The sequence below is a fragment of the Gopherus evgoodei genome, unplaced genomic scaffold, assembly GCF_007399415.2.
Source record: "Gopherus evgoodei ecotype Sinaloan lineage unplaced genomic scaffold, rGopEvg1_v1.p scaffold_33_arrow_ctg1, whole genome shotgun sequence".
NCBI classification, from domain to species: Eukaryota; Metazoa; Chordata; order Testudines; family Testudinidae; genus Gopherus; species Gopherus evgoodei.
The window spans coordinates 5,988,826-6,016,695 of NW_022060005.1; the positions used below are offsets into that span (position 1 = coordinate 5,988,826).

The 27,870-nt window shown below is 43.9% G+C and overlaps 2 protein-coding genes and 1 pseudogene across 2 annotated transcripts; all 3 read right to left on the reverse strand.

Moving 5' to 3' along the window:
* Positions 1 to 1,244: 1,244 nt before the first annotated feature.
* LOC115641199 lies at positions 1,245 to 2,497 on the reverse strand (annotated as a pseudogene).
* Positions 2,498 to 10,753: 8,256 nt separating this feature from the next.
* LOC115641159 (olfactory receptor 14A16-like) lies at positions 10,754 to 11,632 on the reverse strand. The gene has a single exon (XM_030544244.1). It carries the CDS (start codon positions 11,630 to 11,632, stop codon positions 10,754 to 10,756), a length of 879 nt encoding a protein of 292 aa, XP_030400104.1.
* Positions 11,633 to 22,713: 11,081 nt separating this feature from the next.
* On the reverse strand, positions 22,714 to 23,649 carry LOC115641160 (olfactory receptor 14I1-like). The gene has a single exon (XM_030544245.1). It carries the CDS (start codon positions 23,647 to 23,649, stop codon positions 22,714 to 22,716), a length of 936 nt encoding a protein of 311 aa, XP_030400105.1.
* Between the last annotated feature and the right edge of the window lie 4,221 nt (positions 23,650 to 27,870).

Below are 27,870 nucleotides of genomic sequence, written 5' to 3' on the forward strand. Positions count from 1 at the left end.
GAACGTTTATGGAAACAGTGACATTTAGGCAAATGGGATGGGGTTTTGGTCAGTGCATGCAATGGCACTTGCATGGAAGCTAGGGAAAAAACTGGTGTTCCAACTGCACACCATGTTGGTCAACATCTTGGTGATGAACATGCTGGTGAGCAGGATTTCCAGGAGGGAGAAGTTGATGATGAAGAGCCATAATGGACTGGTAAGTCTAGAGAAGCAGGCCCAGTGATTCTAGCTTTGAGATAAAAAAAAATTTTATGTTAATAATTCAAACTCAAGAAGGGGAGAGTAATTCCAAAGCACCAATTGTAAGGCTTTATTTGACTGGGAAAGGAGAGAAATGGAGACAGTGTCAGGGTCTGACACCAGTTTGGTGTTAGCCTTAAGCCCTATCCATATCCTTAACCCACATCCAACAGAGAATTAAGCATGAGTTTCCGTTTAAACCTTCTCTTTACACCTACAATTAAAGTAAAGAATGTGCTGAAGTGGCTGTGGAATCAGGGCCTTTGTACAGAGTATTCAAAGGGAGTGAGTTTGAAATTCATAATCATGAGTGTTTGGAGCAGATCCTCAGGTGGTGAAAAGTCTCCGAAATCTATTGACTTCAATGGAGCTGTGACAATTTAAACCAGCTGAGGGCTGCCTCCTTGATGTTTAAGGATCTCGAGTGTGATACTTCCATTTGTTCAGAGAAATGAAAGAGAGCATGTTAAAAATGTTTCCTGTCAAAACAGCTCAAAGTTCAAACACCAAGTATTTTAGGATGAACTTTTTGTAAATGACAGATAGAGTAAGATATAGCCATAAAAATCTCTGTTAAATAATGTTTAATAAGGAATATTTATAAGAAAATCATGATCTGGACATAGACAATCATTAACAGGAAAAGAAGCACAATAATTTGCACAATAATCTCCCTAGATTATTCATTATCTAGCTAGCTAGCTAACATAATTCACAATTGAATAGAAATCGATCATTATGATTAATGAGCTTGTCATTGTGGGGAGCAAACCTTCATGTCGCTCAGAAAATCCCATCAAAGAGATGACATATGAGCACTTCCAAGAGAGGGCAAACATCAAAAATCCTGTCTAACCAAACACTCACCACCTCCTCAGGCTTTCTCACCTCCAAAGAAAACAAACCAAACCAGCAAACAAGTTAAGCAAAAAAAAAAAAAGGTAAAAATCTGACAAACAAGTAAACAAAAAACACAAAGAACAATTACATTGACACCTTAATCAGAGATTGCCCCCCGCAAAAAAGAAGAGCCTGAGACCTCACTAGGGACTTTACTATGGGTACTGATTTTATGGGCAAGATGCTCAGATAGTATGGTGGTGGATAGCAGTACATGAAGATAGATTCCGATCTTATTTACATTGGTGTAAACCTATAATAACTCCTTTTTTCTTGAGTCATGTTTGTCACTATTTTTCCTAGTGTAAATACCAGTTCTGCATAAACAGATTGAACAGTATTTTCTCAGGGAGGCAATAATGTCATCATCTGATTATATAAAGAAACACAGAATGAAATTGTTACTGATGGAGAAATACGGACATTTTATTCTTAGAGAATAACCTCCAACCTATCAGTTTACACAGTGCACCTTTGAGCTCTTTGTTTCTCATGCTGTAGATGATCGGATTCATTATTGGTGGCAACACAGAATAGAGAACAGCCACCATGAGATCCAGACCTGAGGTTGAGCCGGAGGTGGGTTTCAAGTAGGCAAAGTGCAAATAAACAAGGAGACCACAATGAGGTGAGGGAGGCAGGTGGAGAAGGCTTTATGCCGGCCCTGTTCAGAGGGGATTCTCAACACTGTGGTGAAGATCTGAACATATGACACAATTATGAAAACAAAGCAGCTTGAGGCTAAGCACACGCTAAAGATGAGAAACCCAACTTCACTGAGGTCTGAGTTAGAACAAGTGAGCTTGAGGAGCTGGGGGACTTCACAGAAGAATTGATCCACCATGTTGCCTCTACAGAAGGATATTGCAAACGAGTTTCCAATGTGCACTGCAGAATAGAGAATAACACTGATCCAGGCACTGGCTGCCATTTGGACACAAGCTCTTCTGTTCATCACTCTCTCATAGTGCAGTGGTTGGCAGATGGCGACATATCGGTCGTACGCCATGATGGTCAGTATGGCAAAATCTGCTGAAGCAAAGAAAAAGACAAGAAAGACTTGGGCGACACATCCAGAATAAGAAATCAATCTTGTGTTCATGAGGGAGTTGGCCATGGATTTGGGGATGGTGACAGAGATGGAGCTGAGGTCTAGGATGGACAGATTCATCAGGAAGAAGTACATGGAGGTGTGAAGTTGGTGGTTGAGGGCTATGGCTGTGATAATGAGAAGGTTCCCCAGCAGAGATGCCAGGTAAAGCACTAGAAACACCACAAAGTGTAAAATCTGCAGTTCTGGAACATCAGAAAACCCCAAGAGAAGGAATTTGGTCACGGTGGTTTGGTTGGACATGATGAGGTATTGTTAGTGTTCCTCACCTCTGACGATCAATCAGTCATGTTATCACATTAGTGTAAATTGGGTCAGCTCATTTAAAGTCAATGGAGCTTCGTTACTTTACCCCTTTTGAGGATTTAGCCCAAGATGTGGCCCGTAAAATGTTTTATGAAGGATGAAACAAAGTACAATTCGAACCCAACAATGCTTCCAAAGAAGGTCCCCCTGTTGCGACCATCACCAAGCTCACAGGTTGGCCATGAAATGGATAAATTAAATGCCAACACAGCCTGATTCTCATGTAGACTCACCCAGCATCATAAGTAGCAGCTCATCTGTGATTTTTCTACCCCAAGCTCTATGCCTAGATGGCCTGCTGCCTGCTTCCAAACTGATTTATGGCACCAACTCCCAGCTGCACTTTCGTCTGCGTGTAACAACGGACTAGCGGCATCTCTCTGTCACCACTATCTTGTATCATTTACTCTGCATTGTGTGGTGCAGGGGTTGTCAGAACACTTGGGTTCTACTCTTGTGTCTGCCAGTGACCTGCTGTATGACCTTAGGCCAGCAATTTCCCCTCTTTTTGCCTCTGTTTCCCCTCTCTTCCTCCCTTTCTCTGCTCTGTCTACTAGGACAGCTATCACTTTGGAAGAGAAATCACATAGATGCAGTAGAATAAATGGTTTGAAATTAAGGTCTTATCAGGCGATATTAATGTTCTCCAATTTATTTGAAGTTTAAGGCAGGTTGGAAATTTTCTTCTGTGTTCTTTTTAATAGAAAGTGGGTTTTCAGCTAAACAACAACAAATCTCAGAATCTTGTCTGCTTTTCTCCAAACATTTTGCGACTGGTTAGTAAAGAAATTGAAAATTCAAAACTGAAACATTTTTGGTTTTTTGATAAAAATTATCCAGTTTTCAGCAAAAAGTTTTCATTTACCAAAAACTGAAAAAAAAATATGAATTTGAGGTTTTCAGTTAAAAGTCAAAATTTTCCAGAAGGATGGAAAAATTCCAATCAGCAGTAGGTATTTGATTAAATTGAGAGTAAAAGTCTTAACAAGTTCGTATTGTAATTCATATTTATCATCTTCATTTTCCCCTGTATGTTGATTCCCCAACATATTTAATTGAAATAGAAAACTTACTGTGCTGATCTTTGTGGATTTTTTTCCCAACTTATGATCCATTCAGTCATCCAGCACCAGGATTCTTTGGTCAATATCAACCAGAATCTAGAAGCTAAAGGCACAGGCATCTGAGAATCCTTTCCCGCTTCATTTTGAGACTGCTCAGCCAGAACTTGACTCAAACCTGTTGGCTTTGCAGATAAGCTGTGTGTATCTGGCGCTGATCATCACCGGCATTAAAGGACCGATGCTGCAGAAAGGTGATTTATTCATGTCTATTTCCTAAGGGCTAGTGGGACTCACTCCCTGGAGCCCTGCACAGCTCAGCAGCACAGGCCCACAGGCAAGTGCATAGATGAGTAGGTGATAAAGCCAAAAGAGCCATTCTGATCCTCTAGTCTGCACCTAACATAGCACAGACCTATGATCTCCCCTGGCGTTCCCTGATTCCAGCCCAGCTTCTGTGTTATCTGTGAGCCAGGATCACAAAGATGAAGACAGGCACCTACGGGAATTTATCAATGCTCCTAAATGAGTTAGATGGCCAAGTCCCATGGTCATTCAATGGGAGTGAGGAGCTTAACCTGCCTAGATGCTATTGTAAATCCCAATAGGCAGCTATCTCCTTCTTTAAGTCCCTAAACCCCTTTGTAATCCTGGCCCTGTGTCTCTCGTTAACTTCCAAAGCCTGAGCTTCCCCTGAATTGGTGAAAATGGTGCCTGGGATTTGCAAAGGACTCTATGGCAGTAAGGCGTGTACATCTTGGGCTCCTAAATCCCTTAGACACCCTTGAGAATCCCAGCCTGAAATGATAACTAGGACAGCCTGGTGTCTAGGAGAAAGAAGGTCGAGATGCTAAGAACTCCTGTGATGGAGGCCCAGCTGTGCAGCTTTGTTACCTCAACTCTCTGTGCCTCACTTTACCAAAATCTGGGGGATAACAATTGAGACTGGGTGAAAATTTCATAAATAAACAATTATTTAGAGATGATCCATGATTCACCCTCTGAACCCATCTTACCTTAGATCCTGAGTGTTTCCCTCCCTCTCTCTCACCTAACCCAGACCCCCAAGCAAACACCCACAGCCCTTAATCTTCTCCCACCCTGCTCACAACCCCCACCCCACAGACCCTGTCAGCTCCTGTTCTTTGAGATTCCCCCTCCCATGTCCAAGTCAATTCTCACCCAGAGTTCTTGACTCAGCTTCCTCAGAGATCCCTGCTTAACCCTTCTGCCCACCAGTCCCCTCCTCTGCCCACCAGTTCTCTCCTCTGTTCAGTCCTACTCCCCTGACATGGCCCCAGCTCTAGGGAACATTCACTCACCCCTAGCTCCAAACACCTGCCCATTCTCTCCTCCTCCTCCCCTTTGGCAAGCCCCAGCCCCAACTTCCTTCCTTCCTCACTCTCCTCCTTCTTCTTCCTGGCCAAGCCCCTTTTCTGAACAGTATTTCCAGGGAGGCCTCTGCCCACTGCCAGCCAGGAACTCATTTCCACAAAGTATTGCTGAGACAAAAAGGTCAGCGGGGTGAGACATTGGCATGGATCACGAGAGCCTTTGTGGTTACATTAGATCAGAGAATGAAGTAAACTGCCACGATGCAGGTCTCCAACCAGCTATTAACTCACAGGGAACCTCCCTGAAATGGAGATCAGTACAGAATTGTCCACTGGGGGGGGTCCCTGTCCCTCTATTTTCAGCAGCTGGTGGTGGTCCCTCCAAGAGTCACAGCTCTGAGCTGGGCTGTTCCCAGGAGCCTGTGGAAAGAGGCACATTTACTCCCATAAAGCTCTGCTGACTCCCAGGGCTGGATTCAGACACTCCAGGGCCATGCATGGAGGTGGAGAGGGCTTCAGAGAAAGGCTGGGACAATGGCATGGGACCCTGCTCTGTCCCAGAAGAGTAGCAGGTGATTGTCCCCCAACCCCTTGGGATCAGCTAGGTGCCCACAGACAGGCAGAGGGCAGTCATGGTCCCCACAATCCTTACCTCCCCAGCCAGGATGTGTCCACTAGGGTGAAGCGGTCAGGACTGCTGTGCTCTTCCCCTCCCCTGCACAGAGAGCCCCCTGCATTGGTGGGGTTGTTGAGGTTCTCCAGAGCACAGGTACTGGGAATTCAAACGTCATGGACAGGGCCGGCTTTCGGCCGATTTGCCCAATTCCCCCGAATTGGGCCCCACGCCTGAGAGGGCCCCGTGCCCACAGTGTCTCTCCCGGAAGCAAAGTTCTGCGACTTCCAAAAGCAGCAGCTGTTGTTGCTAGGCAATGAGAGACGCTGGCCGGCGTAGGGCTGAGGCAGAGGCAGCCGCGTGGGTGTTGCAGGTCAGGAGGGGGGAGGGGGTGAGAAGGCACATGTACTTTGCAGCCTTCCTTCCCCTCCCCTCCGCTCCCCCCAGCACTTACCTGGAGGAGACGCCGAGGGAGCTTTTGTCCCGTGGGAGACAGGAATCTCTGCAGTGGACCTCACTCACCTGAGCAGCTGCTGGGGCTACCAGCGGTGAGTGTTTGACCCTGTGATTCCCCCTAGGTTTGTAATATTGGGTTGGTTTTGTGGTTTTCGTGGTGTTGCTGTTTGAGGGTGAGTTTGTGCCTGCCTGGGTCTGTTTCAAAACTAAAGTCAGGATCATGTAATGTAACCCAGGAAAAAAGCCCTGAGCCAGTACTTAGTGCTGTCAACTCCAGGTGAGAGACAGAGGGAGGTTTGGAGGAGGAAATCAAATACATGATCAAGAGGGGAGACTGCGAAAGGTCTGCAACATGGCAGGCTGAGACTTTTATCTCCCTCACCCATCCACAAGAGAGGAAACTGAGGCACAGAGTGATCTGATTCCCTTCTCCAAATTATTTTGCAAAGGAAGGGGATTGGGGCTCCTATCCAAACCAGTTCTCTTCCCATCAACTCTGCTTTCCCTGCTGCAAGACCGCTGTAGGGACTGAATATTTCCATTATGCTATGGTTCCTTCATTTGCCCTACAACAATAAATTAGACTGGCTTGCGGGGGGGGCTATTCCCCCCCAAAGCTGTGTGGATATTAAGGTTTTTTTGAAGGGGGGCATGATAATATTTCAGATCGATCAAATGCCCAGCTCAGCTTTCTAGCCATCCAGCAGCTCTAGGGCAGGGAAGGAAGGTGCTCTTGGTGCAGGGTGGTTGCAAAACATGGGTGAATTTAACTGCGGGGGGAGTGGTCCGTTTGAAATCCCGCCTGATGCAGCCATACAGAATCACTGGCAGTGCTGGGAGAGAACAGGAGTGGAAACAGGTGGCCTGGGGATGTGGGAACATTTGCCCTCAGTCCTGGGCTCTGGGATGGACTAGGCTGGGTGGTGGGTTCAGTCTAGTCTTCCAGCCTGTTGCTCTCACTGGGGTTTGTGGTTTTCATCTGGCTCCACTGAAAAGATCAAACATGCCCAGTAGAAAAGTGGGGTGAGAGAGGCGGGAATGGGCATGTAAGGGGTTAAAGTGACCCATCAATGAAAGAGTAAAACCAGTTTGACTTGGTTTCCCCCCAGCCACCACTCCTGCAAACACTGGGAAAGGGGCAGCCCCATTCCCCACCGAGGCTATGGTGAGGGGCAGCAGAGGAGGAAGGAAACCACATGTGATGGCAGTCCCCTGCCCTCCCCCCCCCAAGCACCCACCACCCACTCTCCGGCCCCCAAACTCTGTCCCAGTGCCTGCACCCACCCCTCTGCGCTCCCTCCCAGAGCCTGCACCCCTCCACCCTTCCTGCACCCCACCCCGTGCCCCAGCCCTGAGCCTGCACCCAGCACCCAAACTCCGTCCCACTCAGCCTGGGCAAAGCTCTTCTTAGTCTGGGTCCCAGCCCCTCTTCAAGGGTTGCAGCTGTCTGGAGGTGCTGCCTTCCACACCTTCCTAATTCACATCTCATTCATTCAACAAGGCAATTGATTACAAAGTTGAGGGAAGATCTTATTCTACTCCTAGCAAAAAGACATTTTTCCTTTACCTTAATTACACTACCTTTGGGGCCTGCTATAACATATTACCAAGGTTCAATACAAAGTCATATAAAAGTTATACAAAAATGCATAATGCAGAGATTTATCTACAACTGCACTGACTGACTGCTGTGTGCAGTAATATAGTGACCCCTGGGTCTTTGAATGAGGCTTTATACTTGGGGGGGAGGGTGAGGGGGCAAGTGGCGGGTGGGCAAAGAGGCAAGCAGTGAACCAGCAGGAGTTCTAGGGGCGGGCATGGGGGTTTCTGGCAGGGGAGGGAGAAGGTGAAAGGAGGCGAGTGGTGGGTGGGGGATTGACTAGGAGGGATGCAGCAAGCCAGCAGGGGGCTAGGGGATGAAGAGGGGTGTGATGGTGGAGCTGAGCAGGGAGGGGGTAGGTCCTATTTTACTGCTGTGATCTGATAACCCCTGTGTGCGGTTTCTTCCCGCCCCCTCTCCCAACCTTGTTTTGACACAGCGGAGCTGGGGAAGGAGGATTTGTTTCCACAGGGCTGGGCAGAGCTAGGGGGGGAAGGAGGGGACAATTTTATATTAATAAGGAAATATTTTATAAATTTTAATAAAATAAACATTAGTGAAGAAAATCAGTTGTACAACTATCAAAACAAATTATTTTCCTAATATGAAAGTGCAAATCAGTTAATTAATATATGATGCAATGTATGTAATATATAATTTTGTTATTATTTATATAGTCATGGAAAGTAAATAATACATGGAAGAAATGAAAGGGTTTTTTTAAGTGTTTTTTTGTTTTAGTCATCCCTGCTGCTGCCCCATCGAAACTGTTCGAATTGGGCTCTGCACTTCCTAAAGCCAGCTCTGGCCTGGAGATGCCTGGGGCAGTTCCCTTCTCCCAGAGCCATTGTCTCAGACTCTCTTCAGACTCAGGCAGACAATGCATCAGCTGCTGCACTGAGAGCAGATCTCCCCATTCTACCCCTACTCTTCCAGGCTGTGGGTAGTGCAGCATCTGTTGCTGGCCCCAGTCAGACCAAGGGCACTGGACACCCCCACCCATCGTACCCCAGCATGTCCCATTCCTGGTATCTAGCCATGCTGTCCTTGATGCGGTACTGCAGGCACTCTGGTATCAGTGGGTGCTCCTTGAGATTCACCAGGTGGGGAGTTTACTGAGGCAGAGCAGAGGGATAGTGAAATAAGGTAGGAGACGCTGTGATTAGTGGGGGGCTGAAGGGCAGAGCACCTCATAGAGAACGGCCATGCCCCATGGGATTCTGGGTTTGAAGGGCCCAAGACCACACAGAAGGGCCACACCTTAGCAGCGGCTGGAGTCAAAGGACATGCATCTCCTCTTCCTTTGACCGGACATACTCCATTGTAACACCCTGGGGTAAGTGAGGGGGAAATCAGCCCCATTCAGTACAAAGGAGTTACTCCTGATTTACACCAGGGTGAGTGAGAGGGAATCAGCCCTATCCACTCCAAAGGAGTCACTTCTAACTTTTCTTAACGTTGGTGTGTTTTGGTGCTGATTTATTGTGCACAGACAGAGATCAAACCAGGGCTCAGATCTTCACAGCAGGGGGCATTTCCAGTGCTCAAGGGCCACTCACCAACTCTTTGGAGGAAATAAAGTGACAGCATTATTAGCCAAAGGGTTTAGCTCTCAGTTAGGTCCACCAACCTTCGAAGAGCTTGGAGTCGCACCAAATGGATTACGCTGAGCACGTGCATGGAAAGAGGATGAACAGGATCAAAGATACCTCTGGCTCACAGGCTATGAGTCTTTGAAGGGGAAATGTCCAGTAGTGGCTGACAAACCCGCATGCCATCTGGGCACTTTGAGTTCAGAACAAACCCTGAGCCGAAATCTGAACCTAAGAATAAGGAGGCACCTGGCTTTGTCTGAGGGTTTCTAATTGTAGGGCAATGTCACCTGGGCACCACAGGATATTTAGATGGTAATGAAACAATTTTTGAAATACACTTACCTGCTGGGAGAGGAGGATGGTGAGGGTGGAAGAGCTGGGGGGAATTGTGGGAGTAGGGTTTAGAGGGCAGCGAGGAGAGGGAGGTTATGGGGAATGGGACGAATAGGGTGGTTGGGTAGGAGATGGGTTGGGGGTCAGGAAATGAGGAGGCGGGATACTGTGAAGAGGGGACATGAAGGTGAGTGACAGGGGACTGGGAGAACAGAGGGGTGTGATGTCCTATCTCTTTCAATCTTCAGAGGGCTCTATGTTCTCTCCCCTCCCCAGTGCAAAACCTCACTTTCCTGTTAGGTCCAGTTTTGCAGCGTGAACAATAAAGCGAGCACAGCACCGAGCTGTGTTTCCATCAGCGCTCTCTGCACCTGTGTGCCTATCTCCTACCCTGCTGGATCCAGAACTAGAATGAGGAGCAGGGCACCTGACAGCCCCACATTCACCTCCCTTGAGTGTGCCAGTATCAGGGGGCTCACGATGCATCTGTGGTGTCGGATACCCCTCCCTCTCCCTCTTTTGTGATCTTGGGGGCTTTCTCCTTCCCTTTTGATAGGAGGGGGAACTGAGCCTCTCCCTAATCACCCTTCCCGATGTGTGCCAGGGTCTGGGGAAGCGCCACCGCTCAGGGTGTGAAGCTGAGAGGAACCCAGAATGACCAAGGAGTGCACAGAATACAGCTCCTTTCTAGAAAAATGTGTTGATTCTTAAAAGAGCCTTTTGCTTCACTCATCATCCATATCCACGGCCACCTGCAGCAGCCACAATAACCCTAACTCCAATCAACAAGCTTCCTTTTTGTTGAAAAACTAGGAAATAAAATGGCAAAAAACATTATTAACACAGAGTTAACGTTTCCCAGTGACAGCTCGTGCTTGTGCAGAAGGTCGAGTTCAGCTAAGTCATGCTGCTAACAAGGAAATGCAGAAATGAATTAAATGCCCTCATAATTTAGATAGATAGATAGATAGATTCTTATCTAATTCACAGTAGAGTAACTCCACTGACTTCAGTGAACTTAGTCTGCATTATTACTACTGTGAACACATATTTGCATAAAAAGCCTGAACATCACATTCCCATGGAGACAATAATGTCATCAGTTGATTATATCTTTAAGGAAGCACAGAATAAAAACATGGTCATGGGAGAAATCTGGAAATTTTATTCTTTTTGGATAACTTCCCCTCAGTTAGTTTCCTCAGGGCACCTTTATCTCCTTTTTCCTCATGCTGTAGATGGCTGGATTCATCACTGGAGGGATCACGGAATAAAGAACAGCCACTATGACATCCAGACCTGATGATGAGCTGGAGGTGGGTTTCATGTAGGCAAAGGTGGCAGTGCAAACTAACAAGGAGACCACAGTGAGGTGGGGGAGGCAGGTGGAGAAGGCTTTATTTCGACCCTGCTCAGAGGGGATTCTCAGCACGGTTTTGAAGATCTGAACATATGACACAATTATAAAAGCAAAGCAACTTAAGCCTAAGAACAAGATAAAAGAAGTAATAACAACCTCACTGAGGTATGCGTCATTGCAAGTGATCTTGAGCAGTTGGGGGATATCACAGAAGAACTGATCCACTTTGTTACCACCACAAAAAGGTAATGCAAATATGTTCCCGGCCTGCATAGTAGAAATGGGAATTCCACTGATCCAGGCACTGGCTGCCATTTGGACACAAGCTCCCCTGTTCATTATAGTCTCATAGTGCAGTGGTTGGCAGATGGCAACGTACCGGTCATATGCCATGATGGTGAGAAAAGCAAAGTCAACAACAATGAAGAAAATGAAGAGAAAGACTTGGGCAACGCAGCCAGCATAAGAAATCGACCTGGTGTTCAACAGGGAGTTGGCCATAGACTTGGGAACTGTGACGGAGATGGAGCCGAGGTCTAGTATGGACAAATTCATCAGGAAGAAGTACATGGGGGTGTGAAGATGGTGGTCGACCACTACAAGGATGATAACAAGGAGATTTCCCACCAGGGCTGCCAGGTAAATCCCTAGAAACACCACAGAGTGTAAAACCTGCAGCTCCCGAACCTCAGAGAACCCCAGGAGGAGGAACTCGGTCATGGTGGTTAGGTTGGACATTTTCTTTCTCAGGACATCATGGACTGTCTGTGGAAAGAAGGGCAAGGGCAGTGGTCAGGCTAATGTCCTCCCACCTCCTCATCTCTGACAATCACACCACTAGTGAGGAGCATTGTCACACCAGTGTAAATTGCCACAGCTCCCTTACAGTCAACGGATGGCGTCCATTTCCTCCATCTGAGGATCTGGTCCAAGATGTAGCTTGATAAAACGCGGTGTAAATATGGAACAAGTTATAACCCAAACCCAACAATCTTAGGAATGATGGTCATCCTATTGCAAAAATAGAGAGGTAGTTTAGGAAAGAAGAATAAGTCTACATCTAAACTATGAGCTAGGGAAGAGATTCTGAGATCACATACACTACTTGCAATACCTCGAGGATGACTAACACAAGTCTGAAAATCGTATAGCCATGGCAGAAGGGGAAACTGTGCTGAATACAGTACATAGCCCCAGAGTTCAAGTGGGTTTGTATTCTGCATGCCTACTGCAGGTACACTGCTATTTATGCTCACAAAGCTAGCACACGAGTATGTCCATGCAAGCTGGTGAATCACAGCCCTAGCTTGCTGAGTAGATGTAGCCTAAAAGAGTTTGGCTGATTACCTGAGCAAAATGCCAGCTGAGAGGGGTTATGATCACTCTCTATAAACACATCGAGGGGGTAAACACCAGGAAGGGAGTAGAGCTATTGCTGCTAAAGGAGAATGTTGGCACAAGAAGGAATGGGGATAAATTGTCCTTGAGTAAATATAGCTTGGAAGTGAGAAGAAAGTTTGTCCCCATCGGAGGAGGGACGATACAGAGCAACCTCCCAATAGGAGATATTGGGGACAAACAACCTAACTGATGTTAACACTGAGATGTGTCCATTTAGGATGGGGATTATATGACTGGGTTGCCAGTGAGAACAGGGGATGTGACTCAGTGACCCAGGTCCCTTCTAGTCATATCTTCCTAGCAGAGCCAGCTCTAGGTATTTTGCCGCCCCAAGCACGGTAGGCAGGCTCTCTTCGGTGGCTTGCCTGAGGGAGGTCTGAGGAAGCCGCAGGACCAGCGGACCCTCCACAGGCATGCCGCCGAAGGCAACCTGCCTGCCGCCCTTGCGGCGACCGGCAGAGCGCGCCCCATGGTTGCCGCCCCAGGTATGCACTTGGTGTGCTGGTGCCTGGAGCCACCTCTACTTCTTAGGAAAACAGCAGGCTAACAACTTGGACAGGAAACTAAACTTCTAAACCAGCAGCACAGCATGATCCCCTCTTCCCAGGGAACACGACACATACATACCCAATGGCCTGAGCACCAGCTCATCTGTGATGATTCCACACTGAGTTCTGTGCAGAGATGTGCTGCTACCTGCTTACAGATTGATTCATGGCCCCTGATATCTGCTGCACTTGTGTCTCTGTGTAATGATGTGATAAAGAAAACTAACCCCAGGCCCAAAAGCCAGGTCTGGATCAAGCTAATAATTACAGCCAGGCCATCGGCCTCAATCATACTAACACATAGAAAAGTAGGAAAATAATCAATAACTAACTCGCCTGAGGCTTACTCTCTGATTTAATACACTATCATAACACTATTAAATGCTGCTAACACTACAAGAACCACCAAATGCTGCTATAAGGGGTTAAACTGACATAAAGTCCCTTAAATAACCCATTCATCACTACCGAAATAGACTGACAACTGCTAGGTCATTGTAGTTTATTAAGTAGCCTATGCAAGCATAAAAATAACCCCTGGTAACTTGGCCAAAGGAACAAACATGTATTTTTGGACCCAAGTTCCTCAAAACTTTGCTTGAGAACACAGCTGCTGAAACCTCAAGTAGGTGGACACCAGGTGTCAAAGTCCTGACAAACACAATAACCCGTAAAAAGGGGAAGTTGCAAAGAGCAAGCTTGCAAATTAGCTCATAACCGATATATTTTTAGCAGATGGTTAAAAGATGTCATTGTATTAACCAAATATGGTATCTTCGGATGCATGAGTTCATATGGTAATGTGCGGTTTTTGGCTATATAAATCCAGGTATCACTGCTGTAAGGTAGAGTGACTTCCCCTTGCTAGGGGACTTTGTCGTCTCTCCCTGCATATATGCTTGTATTCTCTGATTAATCAATAAAGGAGCCTCAGGCTGTCTGATCAACTCAACTGGGTGGTGGTCATTTTCCACGACAGATGGGACAGGAGCATCCCTCTGTTACTGCTATGGTTTATCATTTCCCTCTCTACCTTCATGTCTGCGCTGTGCAGGTCAATGGCAATCAGGAGACCTGGGTTATGTTCTTGTCTTTGCCACTGACCTTCTGAGTGACTTTGGGCAAGTCGCTTCCCCTTTCTGTGCCTCTGTTTCCTCTTCCCTACTTTCTCTGCCTTGTCTACAAGGACTATGATCTTGGTTAGGGAGGGGCTGAGTTTTACTATGTGTATGTTCTGTGCACCTGTTTACAGCTTTGGTGTTCAGGTGGCAGCAGTGTGGAACAGAGGGTATGAGGCTAGAGCAGGAGGTCTTGAGGCTCTCCCCTTCATTTCCTCTGTGTCCTTGGGCAGGATTGAGATAGACAGGCTTCAGGTGGCTGGTGCAAAGCTGATTGAGTTTACAGTTGACAGGTGCTAGAGTGTACAAAACACAATCTGCAGGCTTTGCTGCTATCCTGTTTTTGCTGCTGTGCTGGTTTTTTACCTTTCTATAACTATTCCTTTGAAACAGAAATAAACACAGTTGCAATAGAAAAAGCAGGTTTGAAATGGCTCTATTATTAAATATAAGAATAATGTTTCCCAACTTTGTTTAAAGCTTAATTTCCAATTAGAGGCAGTCGGAGATTTCCTGCCCATTTTTGTTTTTAAAAAATGTCCAGGTAAAATTTCTGCTATACTTGAAACAATTTTTTTAAACTGAAAACCACAAATTTCTTTTGTTGGCAATGTAACTTTTTCACTTGACACTAGTATTTTGCTAAAAACAAATATATGTTTGGTTGCCAAATCCTGATTTTTTTCTGACTTTGGGTATCTGATGCAAAGTCAAAGTTTTGCACTGATTTTTAATCTGACTGGCTCTAGCTCTGTGACTTAACTGATGGCTAAAGCCTTAAAGGGTTCAAATGATAATTTATGTTTAGTGTCTTACATTTGCTCTGTATCTTAAACCACAACTGTATTTAATTGAAATAATGAATTAACTGTGCTGTTCACTGATGATTTTTCCCCAACTTGTAATGTATTCGATCTTCCAGCACCAGGATTCTTTGATCATTATTTTTCTATTTCCCTACCTCTGTAGTATCTAGAAGCCAAAGACACAGCTATGTAAGAACCCTTTCACCCCTCACTCTGCATCGATGTACCGGGTCTGGTGAAGACACACCACATCAATGGGAGACCATTTTTCCGTCAAAGTCGGTAATCCACCTCAACGAGAGGTGGAAGATACATCGAGGGGAGAGCGTCTGCCTTTGACATAGCATAGTGTGGACACTGTGGTAAGTGGATCTAAGCTACGTCGACTGAAGTTACATTGTTTATGTAACATAAGCAGTGTATCTCGGATTGATTTAGCATGGTAGCGTAGACCAGATTTAACAGTTCAGATTATAATTTCACATTTATGTTCTTAAATATTAATAGCCCAAAATATGTAATTGAAATACCAAACTTACTATGGTGGTCTTTGTGGAATTTGTCTCAGCTTCTGATGCAGACAATTTGCAGGCATCAGAATTGTTTGGACATTATCTATCTATCTATCTATCTATCTATCTATCTATCTATCTATCTATCTATCTATCTATCTATCTATCCCTGTGTTATCCAGCAGACCTTTGCTGTCCTGAGTTGCTGGCTCTCTCTGAAGTTCCTAGCAGATCAGGATCTATTCCACAGATGGGCGCTCCCTTCTCCCCTCCCAGGGTAGGCTTGGCTGAGAGGCAATGGACTAAATGGGACCAGGGACTGAAAGCCCCTTCCAGCTCTAGAGATTATTCCAGTTTGTGCAGGCTTCAGACGTGGTCACAGCCCAGAATGTCCCTGCTCTGGGGTTAAACAGCTGAATCCAGTCTGCAGGGCTGTGAGCCCAGCTCTGATCTCACTTCTGGAGCAAATCACCCTGACAACCTGCACTAGCTGATCCTAACCCCACAGATGTGAAACAGCATCCACCCTGGATCTCTCATGATGGCAGCAACCCTGGAAGAACCCTTGGCTAAAAACAAGGCAGGGCAGAGTCTGAAAGGGTACCCCCAAGGTGTTTGCAGAAATAAAATATATAGCACAGACATCTAATTTGCAATAGCTAAGAGCTCAGTGGCACCAGAGCCTCAGCTGGCCTAAAATACCCTCTTCCTTCATTAACCCCACATAATTACCTCTGGGAGAACAGAGATATTTTTGTCTCTTGCATTGCACCAGCATCTCCTGGGATGCAGCCACCAGATGTACCTGCTGCTCAGGCTGACCCAGTTGCTTGAAGCAGATCACTAGGAGGTACCCAGAGGCAAAGACTAAAAACTAAGGGCCAGTTACAAAGCCAGTGCAAATTGATACAGTTCCATTGACTTTAGCATAGTTTGGACTATTTACTCCAACTTGGAATCTGGTCCTGTGATTTGAATGGAGATATGCTGGTTTACACCAGCTGGGGATCTGGCCCACCACAGAGTTTCAAATCTATATTCTTTGCATGTGAAAGTGATCAGAAACTGATTCCAAAGTTCCTAACCTGTCTGCACTTTCTTAGCTCTTTGCCCCTTGGGATTAATTACAAGTGAAACTTTTAATGGCTATGGAGAGATTCATTTCTACTCAGGATAGAACTTTGGAGGAATTCAGTGTTGATAAGATTTTCTATATCTGAACTTCAGCTTCTGTTGGGATGAATGGCCCAGAATCTTTCTTTCTTTCTTTCTTTCTTTCTTTCTTTCTTTCTTTCTTTCTTTCTTTCTTTCTTTCTTTCTTTCTCAACATTTACATTGTTTTTCCTCTTACTGCAAACAGCACTAAACTAAAAGGCTCATTGGGCTGAAGATGCAACACTGCATGACATTTTGAAAATCTGTAAATCATATTAGTTGCCCAGCATGTGTAAATTGGCTGTAGCTCCTTTGGAGTCTGCATCCATGATGCCTACTCTGCAGAGTCTTAATCACCTACTTCATGTTAATTATCCACTTCATTTTAAGTAGTCTCCTACAACATGTGTGATCTTATTAGTGTAACAATATATCCTCTCTTATGTTTAGCTTGGACACTCTGGTTCTCTTCTCTAAGACCCAAGGAAGAGAGCTCTGAGAAGTGTGAAAGCTTATGCCTTCCACCAGCAGAAATTGCTCCAATAAAAGATGTTACCTCACCTACCTTGTCTATCTCAAAATCTTGACAAGTCTTGCCCTACAGGAAACCCTTTTTCCACCCAACTTTATTCTTCAAGTATTCTTCTGTGCTCTCTTTCTGGTCACCATGTGTGTAGACAACAATAAAATTTAGATGTCGATCTCAAAGTGATTAATCAAGCAGGGTCAGTATCATCAGTCACATTTTCCAGATTGCACAGAGAGGGGAAATGACTGGTCTGAGGTCACACAGCTGCTCAGAGGAACAGAACTCAGGTGTACTGAGTCCCAGTCCTTTAGTCATGTTGCAAAGACTGAGGAAGGATGGTGCATTCATTCGGATGCTAACCTGGAATCTGGGAGACCCAGCTCATTTCCCTGCTTTACCACAAATTTCCTGTGTTATCTTGGGCACATCACTCTCCGGGCCTCAGTTCCCATCTGTAGCATGGGTATAACAGCATGACCCTGCCTTATAGGGGCGGGCTGAGGATAAATATAGTAAAGAGGTAGGGGTTAAAACCGAGGTGGTTGAAAATATTTGTTATGAAAATTTTGACTTTTTGTAAAACTGAACATTTTAGTCTGAAAATTGCCAAAAACTATTAAATTAAATTTTCAGCCAGAATGTTTATTTTTTTCATATTTCATTATTTTAAAGAAAAACTGAAAAATTACAAGCATAGAAGAAGTATCATTTAAAACCTCATAGTTTGTTGACCAGTAATATCATGGCAAAATGTATGTAGCAGCGTTATATGTGAAGTTATAAACATAAGATGAGCTCATGACTTAAAGTATGTTTTCTATATAAGCCTGAGTAGTGGACAAACCAGTTCCTCAAAGACAAAGAATAAGCCGACGCCTTAGCCAGGTGTCAACAAGGTTGATGGGCCATTATCTGCTAAGTGGCTATGCTTTGGCAGAAAAGGGGACAGGGGCAAAATTCTACATTTTAGCAAAGAAACAGCATGGAGTTCCTTTCCACAAAGACTGTGTGTTGCCTTGCTCCTGGATGGAAATGCTTCTCAAAAAGGGGACAGAACTATAAAAAGAAGGGTCAAACACCCCAAGATACCACTCTCTCTCTCTCTCTCTCTCTCCCTGTCCATGGCATTCACTGCATCTAAGGAAATAAAGGAAGCTGCTGTTGGACTCTGGAGGACGGACCCTGACTTAAGAGGTTTGGTCAATCAAACTGCTGGAAGCATGTGATGAGAAAATTTTGCTTTGAATGTAATAAAGTTTGTTAAGTTAGGCAGCATATTATCTTTATTTTTCTTGTATCCATTTCTGACTTTTATACCTCATTACTGGCACTCACTTCAAATCTATCTCTTTGTAGTTAATAAATTTATTTTATTGTTTTATCTAATCTAGTTTGTTTAAATTGAAGTGTCTGCATAACTATTTAAAATAATAAGATGATATATTATTCCCTTAAAGGAATAACTGACTTAATATATTTGGACTGTCCAGGAGAGGGCTGTGTTGAAGCAGGAGAGCTTGAGAGTGGCACCACGTAGCAGACAAAAATGGTCAGTGAGGTTAAGACCACAGTATGGAAGTCAAGCCACCAAGAGAGTGAGCAGAATCAAAGCCAGGAACCCCCATGTCCATTAGACAGCCACCAGCAAGAGGCAGACATGAGTGCTCTCAATGGTGGCATATTGCAGTGGGTATCTGATAATCGCATAGTGGTCAAAGGACATGACAGCAAGGATGAAAAACTCCATGGAGCCCACGAGGAAGAGGAAGTAGGCCTGAGCATGGCAGCTAGAGAAGGAAATTCACCATATTGGTCAATATCTTGGGGATGAGCATGCTGGTGAGCAGGCTCTCCAGGAGGGAGAAGTTGGTGATGAAGGGACATTATGGACTGGTGAATCTGGAGAAGAAGGTCCAGAGATTCTGGCTTTGAGATTAACTTGTTATTTTACGTTAATACTCCAGACTCCAGAAGGGGAGAATAATTTCAATGCATCAATTGTAGGGCTTTGTTTGACTGAGAAAGGAGAGAAACTGAGGAAGTGTCAGAGTCTGACACTTGTTTGGTATTAGCCTTAAATTCTATCCATAATCCTAACCCATATACAACAGGGATTTAAACATGGCTTTATCCTTAAATCTTCAGTGGGCCTACTCATGTGTTTAATGTTAAGAATGTGCTGAAGCGGCTTGTGGAATCAGGACCTTTGTACAGAATATTCAAAGGAAGTGAGTTTTGTTCAGTGCACATCCTCAGCTGATGTAAATTCTCAGATTTCTATTGACTTCAGTGGAGCTAGAACCATATATACCTGCTGAGGACTGACTCCTTTATTTTTAAGGATCCCAAGTGTGATACTTTCATTTATTCAGAGAAGCGAAAGAGATCATATTAAAAATGTATCCAGTCAAAACTGATAAAAGTTCAAACAGCGAGTTCTTTTGATAAGTTGTTTGCAAATGAGCGATGGTGTAATATATAGTCATAAAAATCTTTACTAAATAACATTTAATAAGGACTACTTATAGGACAATCATGCTCTGGACATAGACAATCATTAACAGGAAAAGATACACATTAATGTTCATTAATTATCTATCTACCTATCTAGCTAGCTAGTTAGCTAACATAATTCACAATCAAATAAAAATCCATCTTTATGACAAAAGGAGGTTGTGTGTTAGGACAGGGAATGGTCCTAGGGAATGTAAGGGAGATTCCCAAACCTGAGCCATCCTTTTTGGGTGACAGATCTGAGGAACTGTCCCAAATTGATTTGTCATTAGAGGAGGTTTTGGAACAAATTGATAAACTAAACAGTAATATATCTGCAGGACCTGATGGTATTCACCCAAGAGTTCTGAAGGAACTCAAATGTGAAATTGCAGGACTTCTAACTCTCGTCTGTAACCTATCATTTAAATCAGCTTCTGTACCAAATGACTGGAGGATAGCTAATGTAACACTAATTTTTCAAAAGGGTTCCAGAGATGACCCTGACAACTACAGGCCGGTAAGCCTCACTTCATTATCGGGTAAATTGGTTGAAACCATCATAAAGAACAAAGTTGTCGGACACATAGATGAACAAAATTTGTTGGGAAACAGTCAACATGTTTTGTAAAGGGAAATCATGCCTCACCAATCGACTAGAATTCTTTGAAGGGGTCAACAAGCATGAGGACAAAGGAGATCCAGTGGATATAGTGTATTTTGATTTTCAGAAATCCTTTGACAAGGTCCCTCACCAAAGGCTCTTAAGCAAAATAAGCAGTCAAAAGATACGAGGGAAAGTTCTCACATGGACTGGTAACTGGTTAAAAGATAGGAAACAAAGTGTAGGAATTAATGATCAGTTTTCAGACTGGAGAGAGGTAAATAGTGGTGTCTCCCAGGAATCTGTACTGGGCCCAGTCCTATTTAACATATTCATAAATGATTTGGAAAAAGGGGTAAACAGTGAGGTGGCAAAATTTACAGATGATACAAAACTACTCAAGATAGTTAAGTCTCTGGCAGACTGTGAAGAGCTACAAAAGGATTTCACAAAACTGGGTGACTAGGCAACAAAACGGCAGATGAAATTTCATGTTGATAAATGCAAACGAATTCCTTGGAAAACTTAATTCTAAGTATATACATACAACGATTGGGTCTAAATTAGCTGTAACCACTAAAGAAAGAGATCTTGGAGTCATTGTGGACAGTTCTCTGAAATCATCTGCTCAATGTGTAGTGGCAGTCAAAAAAGAGAAGAGAATGTTGGGAATCATCAAGAAAGGGATAGATAATAAGACAGAAAATATCATATTGCCTCTATATAAATCCATGGTACACCCACACATGCAGATGTGGTCACCCCATCTCAAAAAAGATATATTGGAATTGGAAAGGGTTCAGAAAAGGGCAACAAAAATGATTAAGGGTATAGAACAGCTTCCGTATGAGGAGAGATTAATAAGACTGGCACGTTTCAGTTTGGAAAAGAGGCAACTAAGGAGAGATATGATAGAGGTCTATAAAATCATGAGTGGTATAGAGAAAGTAAATAAGAAAGTGTTATTTACTCCTTCTCATAATACAAGAACAAGGGGCCACCAAATGAAATTGATAGGTAGCAGGTTTAAAACAAACTCAAGAAAGTATTTTTTCATGCAGTGCACTGTCAATCTCTGGAACTCCTTGCCAGACAGTGTTGTGAAGGCCAATTCTATAACAGGATTCAAAAGGGAACTAGATAGATTAATGGAAGATAGGTCCATCAATTGCTATTAGGCAGGATGGGCAGGAATGGTGTCCCTAGCCTCTGTTTGCCAGAAGCTGGGATTGGGTGACAGGGCATGGATGAATTGATGATAACCTATCTGTTCATTCCCTTTGGGGCACCTGCCATTGGCCACTGTCAGAGGACAGGATACTGGGCTTGATGGACCTTTGGTCTGACCCAGTATGGCTGTTCTTATGGGCCTATCTGTCTGTCTGTCTATCTAATCACATGCTATTACATATATACTGGATGGCATATGAAACACCAAATCAGTGCATGTGATGGCACTTTTCCACTTACACCAAGGTTAGAACAAAATGACCCCAGACAAGTTACTTACACCAGTGTTCATACTACTGTTGAGTGTAGCCCAGACACTTGGGCCAGAATATCATCAGTATTATAGTGGTTATATAAGTGGATCTACTCTGCATTGATGCTGATCTAGATGAGTTGGAAAATATGACCCTTACATCTCTGTCACCCTCACTTTTTCCAGGATGCTGTCAGCCAAATCTGGATCCTTGTGTGTACTGGTCATTGGCCAAACCCTGATCTCTTTGAAGTGATGGCGAGACCCCAGTAACTTGAATGGGATCCAATTTTGGCCTCATTATCCTGAGTCAGATTTTCTTTAGGAGACATTGGAAAAAGTTTCTCTTCAGAAGAGCCTTTCCACCACAGCCCCAGTGACACAGCTTTTAAATAATAATTTATGTTAAAGTGATGAAAACATGCCTCCCTGAGGTTCTTTGTTCTCCAACACATCATTAATAATACAATAATACCCCAACAATATAAACATAATCATTTAAGCAGGAAATCAACCATGCAGAAACCTCTTTTATGCCCTTTTATCATTGTGGTGAGCAAACCTTCAGTGCGCTCAGAAAAAAGCGATCAAAGAGATGATATATGGGCACTCCTGTGAACCAAACACTCACTGTGTCCCTGGGCCATTCCACCTCCAAAACCACCTGGAACAAAGAAACAAATCAAACCACCAACCAACCAGCTAAACAAAAATAAATAAAAAAACAGAGAAACAAACAACATGTACACCTCAATCAGAATTTTTAGTCCCCAAAATAAGAAGAGCCGGAGACCCCACTAGGGACTTTTGCTATGGCTACTGACTTTATGTGAAAAGTGCTCATATAGTATGGTGATGGGTACCAGTATATAAACACTAGATAGATAGATAGATAGATAGATAGATAGATAGATAGATAGATAGATAGATAGATAGATAGATAGATAGATAATGATCCTATTTACTTTTGTGTAAATGTATAATAACTCTTTTTTTCTCTTCAGTCAAGTTTGGATTTTTACTAGTGTAAATTCCCAATTCTGCATGAAGAGATAGCATGTTAAGTTCTCATGGTGACAATAATATTGTCAGATAATTATATTTCTAAAGAAACACAGAATGAAATCATGATCAAAGGATAAATATAGACATTTAATTCCTAATAAATAACCTCCAACCTTTCAGTTTATTCAGTGCACCTTTGAGCTCCTTGTTCTTCATGCTGTAGATGATCGGATTCATCATTGGTGGCAACACAGAGTAGAGAACAGCCACCAAGAGATTTTGAACTGATGGAGAGCGGGAGATGGGTTTCAGGTATGCAAAAATGGTAGTACAAAGGAACAAGGAGACCACAATGAGATGAGGAAGGCAGGTGGAGAAGGCTTTATGTCGGCCCTGCTCAGAGGGGATTCTCAGCACTGTGGTGAAGATCTGAACATATGACACAATTATGAAAACAAAGCAGCTTAACCATAAGAATAAATGAAAAATGAGAAATCCAAGTTCACTGAGGTCTGAACCAGAGCAGGTGAGTTTGAGGAGCTGGGGGATTTCACAGAAGATCTGATCCGCCATGTTGCTGCCACAAAAGGATATTGCAAATGTGTTTCCAGTGTGCACTGCAGAGTAGAGAATAACACTGATCCAGGCATTGGCTGCCATTTGGACACAAGCTCTCCTGTTCATCACAGTCTCATAGTACAGTGGTTGGCAGATGGCGACATATCGATCATACGCCATGACGGTCAGTATGGCATAATCTACTGAAGCAAAGAAGGCAAAGAGAAAGACTTGGGCAACACATCCAGAATAAGAAATTGACCTGGTGTTCATGAGGGAGTTGGCCATGGATTTAGGGATGGTGACAGAGACGGAGCTGAGGTCTAAGATGGACAGATTAATGAGGAAGAAATACATGGGGGTGTGAAGGTTGCGGTCGAGGGCTATAGCTGTGATAATGAGAAGGTTCCCCAGCAGGGATATCAGGAAAAGCAGTAGAAACACCACAAAGTGTAAAATCTGAAGTTCCTGAATGTCAGAGAATCCCAGGAGAAGGAACTCGGTAACAGTGGTTTGGTTGGACATTTTCTTCCTCAGTACATCGTGCAATGACTGTGGAGGGAATGAGAAGGACAATGATCAGCATTAGAGTGACAGAGAGAATGACCCTGTTTCTCCTTACCCTAATACCTCATTATGTGAATGTCAAAGGTACACAGAACTCGTCACTTTCAGTTATTAGGTATTGTTAGTGCTCCTTGCCTCTGACACTTAATCAGTCTGTTATCGCAGTAATGTAAATTGGATCAGCTCCTTTAAAGTTAATGGAGCTTTGTCACTTTACCACATCTGAGGATTTGCCCCAAGGTGTGGTTTGATAAAATGCAGTGTGAAGGATGTGTTGTGGAAAAGACCACCACCCCGTTGATTTTGGATCAGACAGCTGGAGGCACCTTTATCGATAAAACAAGATTACAAGTATGCATACAGGGAGAGACAGCGTAACCCCATGCAAGGGTAGGCTGCTCTGCCCTTTACAATTTTCACCAAGCTTATAAAGGTTAAAACTGCAAAACGTCATATTGATTACACAAGTTATTTATCCTTTTCTGGTAAATTAATATTGCAAATCAGCAAGCTATTTCCACACTTATCATGCGTTTTGGCAGTGGGTGAGCTGGTCATTCTGTAACTCCACCTTGCAGTTACTGTAAGCAGGCAATAGTTATCATGCTATATTTTGCTTAAAACTGAACTGGCACTTGAGTGACCCCTTGTCCCCCTCCCAGTTCCTCTTTTGTCAGTGTTCCATACCCTGCTTTCCTCATATCTAGTTTCTCCACACCCAGTGCCACAGTACGCAGAAAATCAAGTTTCTTTGAGAACTAAAACCATGGCTTTTATTTTGCATTTATTTAGCTTGCATGGCCTGTAAACTAATAAAGCTAAAAGCATACAATTGTTGCAATATTATATGTTAAAATCTCAGATGCTTATATCAATGGCAGGGCCCTGCAGCAGGGACAGATAGATTACTATTTTAATTATGGCCCTGGCACAGTATCCAACCAGTGACAGCAACCTCCAAAAGGCTTTGGTGGCAGGACAAGATCCCATATTCACAGTTACCCCATTTCTTCATACCTTAATGCTTAGTATGCTAATAAACCCATATGCAGGCCTCGGGATCCAGACAAACAAAACTGGTTTTATTTAGCATTTGTTTAGTTAGAGCCCGGAGCCTACACACAGGGGACTGCAAAACAATTGCAAAGTTCATTTAAGTATAATATAATAGCAAAGGTTATTTAACAAGGCGGTGGGCGGGGGGGGTTACATTCCCTACCAGATGGAACAAAGCACACTCCAAACCCAACAGTTTTTTCAAAGAAGGTCCATCTATTGCGACCATCACCAAGCTCACAGTTTGGTCAAGATATTAATAGATTAAAATGCCAACACAGCCTGATTCCCACTTTGCAGAGCAATATGACATAGGCTCCTCCAGCATCGTTAAGTAGCAGCTCATCTGTAACGTTTCTACTCCAAGCTCTGTGCTTAGACGGCCGGCTGCCTGCTTCCAAACTGATTTATGGCTACAACTCCCAGCTGCACTTCTGCATGCGTGTAACAATGGACTAGTAGCATCCCTCCATCATTGTTATGTTGTATCATTTACTCTGTGCAGTGCGGTGCAGTGGCTATCAGGACACCCGTGCTCTGTTCTTGTCTCTGCCAGTGACCTGCTGTGTGACCTTGGACAAGTCATTTCCTCTCTTTCTGCCTCTGTTCCCCACCCTCTTCTTTGCTGTATCTGCTAGGACTGTAAGGGCTTTCGGAAAGGGGCCAGGGGGCAGATTTTCAAAGGCATTGAGGTACATAGTGGGATTCTCAAAACATTGAAGCCCTCAACACCCTTTGAAGTCAATGAGTTGTGAGCTCCTAGGTGCTTCTGAAAATCCCACTAGGTGCCGAAATACCTTTGGAAACATGGCCCTGTGTCTTGTTATGTGTAAGTTCTGCACACTCATTTACACCATATATACTCAGCCAGCAGCAGTGTGAAGCTAGACCAGGAGCTCTGAGTTCTACTCCCAGTGAGCTCCTGTATGTCCTTGAACAGGGTCAGGATAGACAGGGTTTGGTTGCTTGGTTCAACTCTAACTCAGGGTTAAAAGGGGCTAGTCTGTATCAAACACAGTCTCTGCACTATCAATTTTACCAGTTATTCCATTGTTACCTTCTTGCAACTATCCCTTTGAAAGAGAAATCACACAGATGCAATAGAATAAATGGATTAGAAATTAATGCTTTATCAGAGAATATTAATGTTCCTCAACTTATTGAAAGTTTAAGGCTGCTTGACAATTTTTAGCTTTGTCTTTTATAACGGAGATTGTTTTTTTCGCTAAACAACAACAAATCTCAGACTCTGTCTGCTTTTCTGAAACATTTTGGGTTTATTGATTAAAGAATCTGAAAACTCAAAAAACAAACATTTTTGGTGTGATTAAAAAAAATCCAGTTTTCAGTAGAAAGTTTTCATTTGGAAAAATTTAAAAAAAAATAGATTTTGCCTTTTCAGTGAAAAGTCAACCTTTTCCTGAGAGGCGGAAAAATTCCTATAAGCAGTAGATAATTGATTAAACTGAGAGCAAAATCTTAACAAGTTCATATTGTAATTCATATTTATCATCTTAATTTTCCCCTATATGTTGATCCCCAAACATATTTAATTGAAATAACAAACTTCCTGTGCTGATCTTTGTGGATTTTTTCCCCAGCATATGATTCATTCAGTCATCCAGCAGCAGGATTCTTTGGTCAATATCTATATACCACCTAGAAGCAAAAGAACAAGGTATCTGAGTGTCCTTTCACCCCTCACTCTGTGACTGAACTAGACTCTGATCTGTTGCTTTCTGCAGGTGAGCCATGTGTACCTGGCTTTGATTTGCAAAAGCATTAAAAGACCCATGCTGCAGGAAGGTGATTTATTCACTTCTATTTTCTAAGGGTTAGCGGGACTCACTCCCTGGAGCCCTGCACAGCTCATTAGCAAAGGCCCAGAGGCAAGTGCATAGATACCTTGGTGATAAAGCCAAAAGGGTCCTTCTGACCCTCTATTCTGATCCCCTGCCTAGCAGAGGGCCTACAATCTCCCCCAGGGTTCCCTGCTTCCAGCCAAGCTTCTATGTTATCTGTTGGCCAGGATTACAAATGGATTTAGGCATCTAATTAGATGGAGACAGGCACTGACTGGCATTTATCAATGCTCCTATGTGAGCTAAGTGCCTAAATCCCATGGGCATTCAATGGGAATTGGGTGCCTAAATTGTTAGTGCTATTGTAAATCCCAGTAGACACCTATCAGCTTCTTTAGGTGCCTAAACCCCTTTGTAATCCTGGCTCTGCATCTATTTTGTTGACTTCTGAGGCCTTAGCTTCTCTGCAATTCCAGAAAATGACAGCAGGGATTTGTAAAGGAGCCTAATGGAGTAAAGCATGAACATCTTGGGCTTCTAACTCCCTAAGACTCCAGTAAGAATAGCAACCTCAAATGATAGCATGTAGAGCAGTCAGCAGTGGCTAGAGAAAGGAGGTCAAGATGCTGGAAGCTCCTGTGATCTAAGCCTGGCTATGAACTATATTACCTCAACTATCTGTGCCTCAGTTTACCAAAACAATTAATCTGAGGAATGTTAACTGAGATGGGAAGAACAATTCATAAAGAATCATTTAATTAGAGCTGATCCATGATTCAGTTTTGTTTGAGCTTTTAATGAATTTTCATAGATCTGGGTGAAGTACTTGTCAAGTTATTTTTTTCAAGCAAATTTTCCTTGTTGTCCACAGAAACATAGGAATTGCCAGAGACCAGCGTCCTGGGTCTGACTGGGGCCAGCCCCAGATAATGCACCACCCACAGCCTGGAGCAAAGGTTTGGAGAGTGGGGAGATCTGTCCCCAGTGCAGCTGCAGCAGCATTGACTACCTGAGTCTGCAGAGAGCCTGAGACAATGGCTCTAGGAGAGCGGAACTGCCCCACACATCTCCATGGCATTTGAATTCCCAGCCCCACTTCTCTGAGGACCCCAACAACCTCAGCCCATCAGGGGGCTCAATGTGCAGGGGAAGGGGAAGAGCACAGAAGTCCTGACCTCATCACCCAAGAAGATACACCCTGGCTGGGAATGTAAGGACTGGGGAGGCCATGATTGCCCTCTGCCTGTCTGTGGGCACCTTGATGAGCCCAAGGGGTGGGGAAGAGTCACCCATTGTGGCTTCTGGGAGGGAGCAGGGGTCC